Here is a 12826-nt window from a genome sequence, read left to right on the forward strand (position 1 = left end):
AGCAAGGTAACAGCCCTTTAAGAAAACTTGCATTTTAAGGATTTTATCAGGCAATTCTCATTTGGGAGTGTTATGAGAGAAGTGGAACTGTATCGTATCTACCATGACAGCACTTCAGCTGTAAAGCCCTTAGTGCTGGAACCACTGTACTATGGATCTTCTTCAGAAATTATATCAACTCCAGTGAAAGCTCACTATTTTTGGAGAGAAAATTAAATGAGAATTCGAGCACCTTAACACTGTAGCTGTTTTGCAAGCTCGGAAAACCCAGATCACCTTTGATAATCTGCATATATGCTGATGGTTGATTTCTTTCTATTCAGTGTTTTGGTTATTTAGATGTGGCCCAAAAGCTCAGTATTGTACAACTGCACACCAAGAAGACAGTCTGTGGCCAGAAACCTTTGGAGATCTCAGTGTGTGTGGAGCAGGGATATCTCTGTATGGAAAGTACTCAAAAGTGCTGTGTGGTGGTGGTGGTGTATTTCTCACTGAACACACTTTATTTTCTGCGTTTAATTCAGGGTTACTTGATTGGTAATCACTTGCCAAAGGAAGACCTTGTTGATGTGGGTTTCTACTGCCGGCACTACTGTCTGTTACCCCTGGCAGCAGAGCAGAGGATTGGGCAGCTGGTGATTTGGCGGGAGGTGTTCCCACAGCATCACCTCCAGCCGTGTGAAGAGTCGAGTTTGACGGGTTACAGGGAACCTGAAGCAAGATACTTCTTACTGATAGTTGGCTTGGTGAGTTACTGCTGCATTCTCTGAGGCTCTCTTCTGCTGTTGTGAGTTGTCTGTTCACTTTCCATGCATTTCACTGGGAAATTTTTCAAAATACTCAAATTGTAGCTGTTCCATCGGACAGAATTTCCAAGGGAGTAGTATTATTTATACATCTACAAAGCTTGTGAAGTTTAATATAAATTCTCATTATTTTTATGCCTTTTCACTTCAGTTGAAAATGTTTCTACCTTCATAATCTTCTCTTTCCAGACAGCTCATGTCAGAAATGTCTGGTTTTGGTTTTCTAAACGTGAACTTTCTTTAAAGCAAACAGCTGATGTTTGTAAGCGGTCTTTTATGTTTGCATCCTCTGTATTTACAGAGACACTTTGTCCTGTGTGTCCTGCTGGAGGCAGGGGGCTGTGCATCCAGAGCTATTGGGAATCCAGGACCAGACTGTATCTACGTAGATCAGGTCAAAGCAACCATACTCCAGCTGGAAGGAATAGACAGCAGCATAGAGGAAAGGCTGGATTCTCCCTCCATCCCACCTGTAGCCTGTGCTGACTGGTTCCTTCCTACAGCACGGGATAGACTGGAGAGCTTGAGCACCTCGCCAATGCTAAGCAAGCTCCAGAACTCCTGCAAACCTGTGAATGTTCCAGGGCTCAGGAGGAGCCTCTTTGGGGACACTTCCCACACCACACACAAGCAGAGCCCTCCGAGGAGCAGCGGGGGAGCCGAGCAGGGCAGCGAAGGGCCCGCGGAGAAGGAAAGCACCAATCCACAACCTGTGGCAGCGCAGGTCAGAGAACACGGGCAGAGAGAATTGATAAGGTTCTGGGGGGCTTGGAGAGAGGGCAGTTCATTCAAACTCAAGATAACTTTTATAAAAAGCACACTATAAAAAAATAAGTCCCTCAAATTCAGTAGAAAATACTTCTGTTGCCTTGGGAATCTCTGAATCAGCCTCAGAACCATCACACTTTTTTATTTTATCATTGCTTGTAAATATTTGGGGATTTCACTTGACAGAAGTGGTCACAACTGTGTTGAGAAAAGCAGATATAATTGGAGAATAATCCCAAAATAAACCATCACAACCAATTGCTGTAAAGTTGTAGAAATGTACCACACAAGAGCCAAATACAGTTACCACTGCTTCTAACCAAGTTTAGTCTAAAATAGGCTATAAAATACATTTATATAAATTGATAAAACTGGGCCTTATTAAAAATGCTACATTGTCCTTTGGTTTGGTTGGATCATGTTCTTTCTTTAGCTGTGTGTTCTCTGTTATTTCACCTCTCTGCTTGTTTTTCAGGCCACTAGGAAAAAACACACCCTACCAAACCCATTTAATTCAGGAAACATTAAAAAGAACCCTTCAGAGAAAGATACAGAACTACTTAATACTATCAAGTAAGAAATTATTTTTTATTGAGTATTTAATTTTTTAGGGCATGCTTGGATTGTTTTTTGAATATACACAGATCACAGAGGTCCCCACATGATTTTATTCCAACCAAAGCTTTGCTAGGCAAAGATTATCAGAAGTGAATCTGTTAAACTGAGAGCTTAATTAAACATAAAAATTTGAAATAATACAATAAAAGACAAGTGTTTTTGAATAATATGTCGGTGTCGTGCACACCTGTGTGACCTTGGAATTTCAAGCGGAAGTTTCTGCACCACACATGTACTTACGTTGTGCCTCCATATTATCTCTAGGTAGATGTACAATGAACAAAGCTTTTGTTTCACTTTCCTTTTTTTGGAGACAATTTCTGAGAACAAGTGCAACGCCTAACCAGCACCACAGTTTTTTAATTTGTTGTTTTTTTTAAATTGAGTATTACAGTCAAAATTAGCAGGATTTCCTTGTTGTGGAGATAGGAACCTTTTGAATGCCTGTATCCAGTTTGTACCCTACTGTAATTAGAAGAAGAATCCTGCTTTAAGAAACAAAAGCTGCAAATTATTTTCATTTTAATTAAATGAATTCTCCAATATTTTTAAGGTTGACATCTGGTCCTGAGAATACCCTCTTCCACTACCTGTTTTTGGAGACAATGCAGGGAATCTTCATTACTCCAACTCACAAAGAAGTGGCACAGCTTGGTGGCTCCATCCACCCTCAGTTAATCGAGAATTTCTACCAGTGCTGCCTTTCAATTCGTTCCATTTTCCAGCAGTCCATGAGGAAAGAGGTATGGAAATTTGGATTTCTCTTTGTCCAATCACATTCTCAATTCAGTATTTCAAGATTCTTTACACTTCATTATTTCAGTGGTTTACAAGCAGTCTGTATTTGCATGTCTGCAGACTCTAAACCAAAGTGGACTACTGTCAGTTGAAATTTTTAGATCCTTAAGTTGCAATTCAAGTGAGTTAAGTGAGAAAAGGGAAATAACAGTACAAAATTAATGAAGGCAAGTTTGCAAATAGCAGTATAGTTTTTCTTACTGTTCTTTGATGTTACTGAAGAAGTCATTTCTGGCTAGACCCATGTGCCTTGTAAATCTAGGAATTTTTAACTTAAAAATAGTTAATTTGGTGGATCAGTCACATGACACTGGGGTTTTGCTGAGTAGGACTCTGCCAATAAGCCATGTATTTTGGGCATTTCTCTTGGGAGATGCAGAAACCCAAGAGCAAGCAGAGAGAATAAATGAGCATTTCTTAGCATCAGATTGCCTTTGGCTACAGCCATTAAATAGACATTTTATAGTTCAAGCTGATAGTAAAAACTGAGAATCAGAAATAACTGATGGACACGCCTCTTTCAGCGAAATTTGGTTTAGTCTTTTGCATATTGGCTCCAGCAATTAATGCTGAAAGTGGCAGGCTGTATTACAGCACCAGGAGAATGTCAAAGAAAAAACAGCAATTTGCCCTGTTCATAGTGCAGGACAAAAAAAATCAAACACAGAAATGTACTATTATACTGTGTATTCTTTGTCATCTGCTAAATATTGTTACGGTGTAGGATCCAGAGAACTGCACCAGTAATGCCAAAGTTACTGTAAACTCATCAATAATCAATTTTGCCTTAATTTTTGAGAACTGAAAATTCACAATTTAGCTTTTAAAATGTGTACAGGAATTTTGAATAAATTTTAAATTGAGCAAAAATAAGCTCTGTCATCTTAAACCCTAAAACAGGATGTCCTGATCGTGTTTTCTAGATCTTCAGCCCCTACATCTTCAATATTGTAGGCAGATTGAATGATGTGGTTTCCGCATCTGCATATGGCAGACAGAAGTTCCTTGAGTTGTTTTCTAAAAAAACCTTTTCTTTCACCTTTGAAGCAGCTGTTTCACTGGCAGACCCAGAGATGAACTGGAACTTTTGCAAAGGTTTGCTCAAAAGCTCTGCACAAAACACAGCTCTAAAAGCTGGAGAAAACACAAAAATGTCTTTATTTTCTATGCTTTTATGCCCTCGTACTGAGTAAGAGTCAGAAAATGCTCTGAGCAAAGTGCTTCAGTTGTTTATTTACAAAAAGAAATTCCTGCCTGGCCAAGTTTATTCAATAGACTCTTACTATCACAGTTCTTAATTAGGGAGCCACATGGAGAAAGATGAGATCTTTAGCTGTTGTAACACACTTTTAAAAAGTGCTGTAGTAACTCAAATGTCTTATTAGAAAAGCAGTGTTTAGCTAGAAGGAAAAAAAATCAAAAAAGGGAGCATGTGTCTATTTCCAACTTGTGTAGCAATGGAAAAGCCTTTTGATGCCAAGGTAACAAAACTGCGGAGAAAAGAATCATGTAAGCAAGTTAGTTATATCTTCTAAGCCTGGCTTTTTGACAGCAGAATCATCCATCAGAGAGTCCTGAACAAATCACAGGGTTGTATTTGCTCATGTTCATGTCAAAATGTCTCATGCTCTACTAACATTTCACCAGTTGTTTTACAGAAGAAGAAAAAGGCAGGCAGTGGGATTTTAGAATTTAATAAGTCAGCTGAGGACCCAGGTCTGGTGAGAGAACACGGGCTTCTGTTTGAGTGCTCTCCTGAAAACTGGACTGACCAGAAGAAACCACCACCACCAATGAACTACTGGGTTGTGGGGTAGGTTTAAAGAGAAATTTCACCTCCAGGTTTTCATTTTGACCATGCCATTGTGTTCTTTAAAAATAAATTTAACTGTAGCACATCACAGGAATACTTGAGCTGACTGATTGATTTGAGCTTTAATTTAAAGGGACTGGGAAGTTGCATTGATGCGAATTTCCACCTTTAACAGTTGCTGAGTCAATGATATAAACAAATTAGGTGAACAGTTATAATTACTGTTACATTATAAAAGAAGCTTTTTCACTGGGAAGAAAAATGTTTAGAGAGAAAAAAGAAAAATAATTGTTTCCCATTATTAATGTACATAACTGCAGTTCATGTGGAAAAATTAAAATCCTTAATTAAAACGTTAGAAAAATTACACTACTGTTGATATCTTTTAAAAAATAATTACAATGCACAGGTATTAACAGCTTCTCTATTTTAGCTCTTTTCCTAGAAGAGCTCACTGGGTTAATATGTGGGAATGTAACTACCCAGATGTCATTACATTTAAAAATTAGTAAATGTGTGAATCCTGGGGCTTGTTCCCAAGGGGCCCTGATTGCAGCTTGTAGCCCAGAAATTTGGATTGCTGCAAAACAGACCAGTAACACAGAAGATACTGAAAACCTGAAGATTTTTTTCCCTACACAGCCTTAAAGAAGCTGAGTAGAGAATAACTTGATTTAAAAATCCAATTAATTGAAAGAGGTAAGGTAGCACAGGACAGACACTGAAATTTGCCAACTGTCTTACACAACAGCTTGTTTTAACATCCTGCTGAAACCTTGCAGTACAACCAGGATCTACCATTTGAGGAGAAAAAAAAAAATAACACCTGTGATGATTTTCTTCTTTTTATTCTTTTTTTTTCCCCAGGAGACTCATTCTCCATCCCAAACCTCAGGAGTTTTACGTGTGTTTCCATGACTCAGTGACAGAAGCTGCTGTGGAACTGGCCTTTAAATTGTCCTTTAGCTTAGCTGCATAGATGAGCTTCCTGTACACTCAGGCATCCTGTGTGGTGGTGTTAAGTCTTTAAAGCATCCCATCTAAAGGGAAATGAACTCAATTTGGGTGCCACCCATGGGGTATCTTTGAAATGCTTAAAAATAATCAAATGCCTTGTGGTATGACACAGTTAAAACTTCAGTGGTGCTTTTAATGAGCTCATCAGTAGAATACTTAAAAATATTTCAGAGAACCAAAGTTCTTATTTTTATATACTGTCACTTTTTTTTATCCTGGTCATAACTTTATTGTATGAAAACACCACATAATTTGTAGGTTCACTGCTGTTTGGTGTACAACATGCAACATAAAATGGTAAGCGAATCTTCAAAGTGCTCTATGAACATGGAAATTGGTGATGGAGGAAAAAACAGTTCTCCAGTTAGTTAAAATTTTGCACCTCCTGAAAAATACAGAATGTTTCCAGTAGCATTGTGTCAGTCAAAACAGAGGGAAAAATTTTAGACAATTCCTGGCACTTAGCCTCACAAAACTAATGGCTTACCATTTCTGCTCTCCTGCACACTCGAGGACTATAGTGTGGTTGATTTTTTACTTGACTCCGTGAGTTTTAACTATAAATAATACTTATATTTGTTAAAATGCAGTTTTGAAGACACAAAGAAAGATGGGGGGGCAGGCAGCGTGGTTTTAAGATGTGCATGGACTTGGCTTATTTTATATTAATAACTTCATAATAAAAATGTATATTTGTTAAAGAACAGTAAAGCATTAATTTTTTTATTTTTTACTTAATGTATTCTTTATTTTTCTACTTGTTTTTCATTAGTGCTTTTCATAAAATGCAGAACTAGAATTCCATTTTAAACAATGGGATCAAAAAGTTTAGGAGTTCAGGAAAGCAAATTCAATTTCACGGGTTCTCCTGAGTAAATCTTTAGATCTTGTTTTCACTAGTAAATGACACAGTCTGGGGTAGTCCTGAAACAGTCAATCAAATGCTTGCAGTGCTCACAGGGTGATTCACAGCTTGTCTTCATCACTCAACAGCTGCTTTAGTTACAAGCAGCAGAAGTCTTAGGCCTGAAGTGCATGGTCGAAGACTTTGTTAATCAGCTTTCTCCAGGATTTATGGTTCCTAGCAGATGAGCAACAGTATTTCAGTCTGAGGCACACAAATCACAGCAGTAGTGTGTTAGCTGGGTTCCCCGCTTATAAATCAGGGGATGTGAGAGTTACTCTGTTACACCTCACAAAAGTCTAAAATACGTGAGGTTTGGGTATTAGATTTCCTGACAGATGGAAGAAGGAAGGTGGAAGAAAGCATGCAGTCTTTGATGCAGTGCTTTTAGTTGTTCATCTTAGTGTCCAGGAGAACCCTTTATTTAATTTAGGAGAATAATGTAATTCTAAAAGTGCCACCAAGTTTCTGATACCTATATAAGCTGTCAGGCGTTGCTTTAAGATGGAGTGTGAGCACCCTCTCTGTCAGACAAAATGCTTATGGAGGCTGCTTCAGGAGAGAAATGTCTGCACAGCCATCTAAATACTCTGCTCTCCTGCACTTTCCATAGGTATCCCTAGCCCTGGAATTGGATGAAGTAAGGAAGTTGAAAATTTAAGCTATTTCTCATATTACTGATGTTTCACTCATAGTTTGAGATTTTCAAGTGCTAACACCAAATTCACACACTGTTGGTAAGTTTCAAAATAAATATGTACTTCCAAGAAGAAGTGCTTGAAAAAGAAGGGACCTGAAAAGGAAGATTTGTGGCATTTGCTGCAACTCACACCAAATAGAAGAGATACTGTATAATATCCTTGGTGTAGTATAAACTTTGGAAATTTTAAAATCTCTAGTTATTTTTAAAAATCCATTTCTTTCTCTGTAGAATTTTTGGCACTGGTGGTTTGGCAAATGTTACACAGTATTTCCCAACACAGACTCTAAAGGTTACTTTTACGGACAAATGCAAACTTATTTTTATGTCCAAAGAGGATAAAGGTAAAAATAATCTTTTGCATATTAATTTTAATAAACAAACTAGATCTGGTCAAGAGCTGTGCACTTCTTTCCCTCAGCATGGCTGGTAATTAGTAGTGGTAGAAAGAGGCAGGTTTCCTGTGTACCTTTTTGTTGCAGCAATAAAATCTGGGGTTTGATCTTAAATGATAAGTGACTTTGTGAGGTGCCCGTAAACATCCCTCCAATTCAGATGGATTTTTGAAAGGCACCCAGGCCAACACCCATGGAATTAATTCCAAGAAATCTTGGTCTTGGAATATGAAATGTTGATACTGGCATTTGGCAAATTGCATAAAATTTATTCATATCAGCAGAATGGAAAATAAAGTATTCCTATCTGATTTGTTTAATGTGAAAATAGATGGAAAATCTGCTTCATTTGTCTCTGTCTTAAGTTATCTCTTTTAGGAGTTCTTCGATTAGGTTTTGATAATGTAAACAAAAATCCAGTGTTCTGTGATTTCTCTTGTTGACAGTTCTTTACTACACTGCCAGAAAGTTTCCTTGCCACAGGCTTTTCTGGTAGTGCTGACCAGGAGGAATTCTGTCAGTCACTAAAGTTTGATTAATCTCCTGATATCGCATGCAAATTCTTAAGCAGTCCTTTTTCAATTACAGTAATTTTGTATATAAAGAGTTTAAGGTTGTTTTCTTTCTTTCCTTACAGTGGAAAAAAGTAAAACAGGCATTATGTAAATAACACTGTTTATAGTTCTTAAAATCTCCCTTCCATCTCCTGGAAGTGTTTCCAGATGGCTCACATGTGTATGAGCTCGTGACTCAAATTTTAGAGACATTCCATGAATAACACTCAAGATTAATTTCCTTAGAAGTACGATATTTAGCAAAGTGGCATATCCACTGTTGAAGCTCAGGGTCTTTGGATGCTTTCTTACATGTTCTGTTCAGGACAGGAAATGGAATACTACAGCTGTGGAGTTGTTCCCAAACTGGCAAATAAAAAATGATCTTGGGTACATGCACATGGTCTGCATTTACTACACAGGATGTACCCCTGATGCAGTTAAAGCCAGCACAGCTATGTCAGGGCTCTAAGAAGTTATGTAAAATGTTTCTTCTACTGCAATCAGCTTTTACAAGTGAAAATATTAAAAAACCCTCAGTGTAGGAATTGCTCTGAGACTGCCATGTTTCCTGATCATTTTGTAAATGCAGTGTTTTGGATAGATCTTGTTCTTCGTGCTTTGAAGTTTAATTTAGTACAAAGGTCAGTATTCTGATATTGTAATGCTGTGTTTTCATAGCTGTATCCAGCAATCTTTGTGTTCCAAATGCCTTTTGGAAGGGTATTTTGGCAAACCTGGCTGCTGGCAGACCAGCAGGAGCAAGATCCACTGAGATCAGCTCAGTTGGTCAGGAAAGGGCAGTGAAATCTCTGCAGTGGCAGTGCCAGGTTTACCTGATGTGCCTCAGGCATTTTATTTACTTCATTCCAGAGGCAGACCAATGCACAATAGTAGCAGAATCCTTTCTGTTACTTAAAAATTTACCAATGTGCAATTACAAGCATAAAAGTAATAAGAAATGCACACTCTTTAAAGAAGAGGATGAAGTAGAGTGAAAGAGAATTTTCTGGAAATAGTGCTGTAGCATAGCTCTCAGTTTTTGCATTTTTTTAGATTCTGTAGGGAAAAGGTTTAACTGAATTTTGCCAACTTTGGGTGCAGAAACCAGAGGAGTTTGGGTTTTCCTAACTTAAGGTGTTTATGGGGTGCCATTTAAAGAATTAATGACCATCCTTGTTCTGTATCAAGAATATCAACTGAAGATTTTCTCAACTGGAGATGATTTCTGGGTAGTTTATGTCTCTAAATCCATTTCATTCATTCAAATAGGTAAAATTAATTTCTTGAAAAGTGTCTGGAAGGCTTTGTAGTACAAAGAGAAGTCTCTGGGGCTGTTGGCTTTCCTGATTTGCCTGCAATGGACAATTTAACACTGGTTCTTGTCTGTGCAAGGTTATCCCAGGAATTGGCTGCTTTGCTTCACCTGTTGCTCTCTATGCCCTGTACTTGGGCTGAATTCATAATTTTGCTATGCCTTTGGTATAATAAGGTGTACAGTCTGGAGTTCTTCCTTCAAAGGTTGGTTTATTGCCTGCCATGTTTTCACCTGTAGAGAATCCCAAGAGCTGGAAAACAGATTAAAAATCTACAGATATAATTTTAACTTTTTTTGTCACATAGATTTTTTTAACTTTTTCTCCCCTATAAGGAAAAGCTGAAACAAGTAACACTTCTCATACATCTGAGCAAGAAAGTGTGGGGAGGAAGAGAAAGCATGGTGTTCCATAGAAAAAAATCTTTCCAGAGAAAGGGCAAGAGAACTGGATCCGTAAGATTCTGCTGAATGACAGCAGCATTGCAATGGTAGTTATTTGACCTGGAAAGTGTTTCAGCAAATGCAAGTCACTACCAGTTCGAATACACAGTCTTCACCCCTCCATGTCTCTATGCTGTGTTAAAAACAAGACAAAGCAATGATCTCCTCTGTTTAAATGTTTCAGTTATGCAGGCAGCCTGTACTGAAAAGCAAGGTGTCTGCATGCATAACAGTGTGCATAAATTTCTTTCCTATTAGGTGCTGCTGAGCAACAGTTCCAGGAACCGGGGACTGGATTATTAAAATTACAAATACAGATGGACTTTCTGGCCTGTACAGGGATTGGGTAGTTCTGTTCACAGGGAGTCATGGTGCACCAGGCCTTCAGTTTTGGATGTTATGGACACCATTAAGGTAGCTTTTACAAACAGATACAAACACCTTTTAAATCTTTATCATCACACTACAAACTCATGAGGGTGTTAGCTACAGCTTTTCCACTTACAGTTATTTGTGCTCCACAGACTATTAGTGAAGAGCCAAGTCTTTCTACAGTAGGATTACTGTAATTACAGAAATTGGTCAAAATTACATGTCTTACTTGTCTACTAGATCTGATGTGCAGCTTACAGAACTTGTACTTCTTCCACTTCTGTTTTGTTAAAGTATGTTCAGCTCACAGCTTGGTGAAAGCTTTTAGTAGAAAACTAGTACTGGCTTTCCTTTTCCTACTCAGAGACAGATATTTGGGGTAGGAGAAGTTTGTGGGTAGAATAATTTTAATAGGTCTTTCACTAGCATTTGAAGTACATTTAATAATACAAATTCTTCCTATTATACAAATAATTTAATAAACAAAACACAAAAATGCTCTTGAGAAACCAGGACTTTGTTCCCTGCATCCCTAAGGAAGTTTTGCCACCTGCTAACAGGAAAGTTGTTAGTTCCAAAGTGCTTTGTTTCAAGGATCTCCTCTCTTGCTATTCCAGGAAGTCAACAGAAAATCTGAATAAATGTTGGCATGGAACTTGCTTAGGTCATTTCAGAAAATGCCAGGGATACTTAAAATCTTACATAATGCCCTGCATACCTCTGGTAATCTGTCCTAAATATCACAAACCTTGAAGCTTACCCCATTAGCACTACTGACGTCTTCCTTTCAGACTAAATGTGAATTGCACTGTTTTATGCTTTATCTGACCAGCAGTCCATGCTGGTTTTATTTGAGCAGCAGTCCATGCTGGTTTTATTTCAAAATGCTATGCCTCTTGAGGCTTTACCAAAGAATTGCCTCTGTTTCTGGTCATTAACTTACCACTAGGATAGAGAAGAGTACCAAGATTATTAGAAACATAAATTATAATAATTTAGAGTAAGATAATGGGTTTACTAGCACAAAATATGAGAATGAGAAGATTTATATGTGTTGTGGCAGTATAAATGTATTTTGTGAGTGATCCTTGTTTCATTCATGTTGTTCTAAAGGTTCAAATGAGGTTGATTAATATGACTTTAACAACTTCTTATCATGCTGCTTATTCTGATCCAAGTGGAGGCCTTGAATTAATTATAGCACCTGACATTTCTCCAGTTAAGACTGTATTTTCCAGATGGGATAACTTTCAGAAACAACAAGCAAACTACAGTTGCTGCTTTCAGCAAAACTGGTTTCTGTCAGCTAAGCAGCAACTCCGTACCATTAGCAACCATTATCAAATAGCCTCTCATTTGTCTATATTCATGATGATCCAAACCAAAATACGTGGAATGCTTTTTAGTGATGTTATTACATTTACTTGTTTCATCTGTGTATATCACAGTGGCCTAAAGTAGACAAGACTGTCTTTCTGCCATTCTGGAGAACCTAGAACCTTACCTTGACATTGCAAGTGCATTTGATTTCAGATGTAGCTAAGTTAAACCTTCAATATTAATTAAAAAAAAAAAAAAATACCTTCTTTCCACTAGAATTTGACATAATGAGAGGGATTTGGATTTGTCTCTCCCAAAAAAAATTGTGCATGTTTTTTGCTGGTGAAGACAAAAAAACAGTGCTGGTTCCTAAAACAGCTCTTAATATGTTTTAGAGGACTCTATTGATCACTATGAACTGCAATCTACTTGGTATAAAACTATTTCACTCATACTAAAGAAGGAAAAAAAATGAGCTGTGCAAGTTTTAATAGCATTGAAAGAACTCAGAGCACCCTTAGGACAGGAGTGACCTCATTTAATTCCTAAGCCTTCTACTTGCCCAGTAGAGCTTAAAAGAGGCATCAGAAGAAGGATCACAGCTTTTCTAAATTTAGCCACTGGTACCAGCTAACAGAGCATGACACCAGATAAATATTTAATAGTCAAAAGATCCCCCTTTGGAGTGATCTATTAGGAGAAAAGTTCCTTAGTGTTCTTTACTACAGAAAGACCAGTGAATCCAAGAAAATACTTACTTGCCTCTTGTTTGGAATTCTCAATGTTTCCATTTTGTTCATACTAAAACAACATTGAAAAGGCTCTTACCTGGCTGGCAGCATTTTAAGCCAAAAATATAAAGAGCTGACACCTAGACACCCAGAACACTTAGGACAGTATTGCTTGAGAAAATTAATAATAGCTGAGGATTCTTCTCAGTTCTGAGGAAAAATCTTAGCATGTACATAAATGAGAAGACCCTTATTTCTGTAATCATTTTCA

The 12826-nt window shown here is 37.7% G+C and overlaps 1 protein-coding gene across 2 annotated transcripts in view; it reads left to right on the plus strand.

Moving 5' to 3' along the window:
- INTU (inturned planar cell polarity protein) overlaps positions 1-6344 on the plus strand; it is a 34734-nt gene extending 28390 nt beyond the window's left edge. Inside the window, exons 11-16 of one of the 2 annotated variants that reach the window (XR_009277690.1) lie at positions 525-746; positions 1108-1530; positions 2050-2147; positions 2746-2935; positions 4638-4803; positions 5671-6344. Coding sequence is in view for 1 of the 2 variants with exons in the window: in XM_058839145.1 (XP_058695128.1) it covers positions 525-746; positions 1108-1530; positions 2050-2147; positions 2746-2935; positions 4649-4803; positions 5671-5782 (1200 nt within the window). In the remaining variant the exon portion in view is untranslated. The remainder of the gene's footprint in view (positions 1-524; positions 747-1107; positions 1531-2049; positions 2148-2745; positions 2936-4637; positions 4804-5670) is intronic. The other variant, XM_058839145.1, reaches the window with a different exon arrangement.
- Positions 6345-12826: the final 6482 nt, after the last annotated feature.

This window comes from Poecile atricapillus, chromosome 4, assembly GCF_030490865.1.
Source record: "Poecile atricapillus isolate bPoeAtr1 chromosome 4, bPoeAtr1.hap1, whole genome shotgun sequence".
Lineage (NCBI taxonomy): Eukaryota > Metazoa > Chordata > Aves > Passeriformes > Paridae > Poecile > Poecile atricapillus.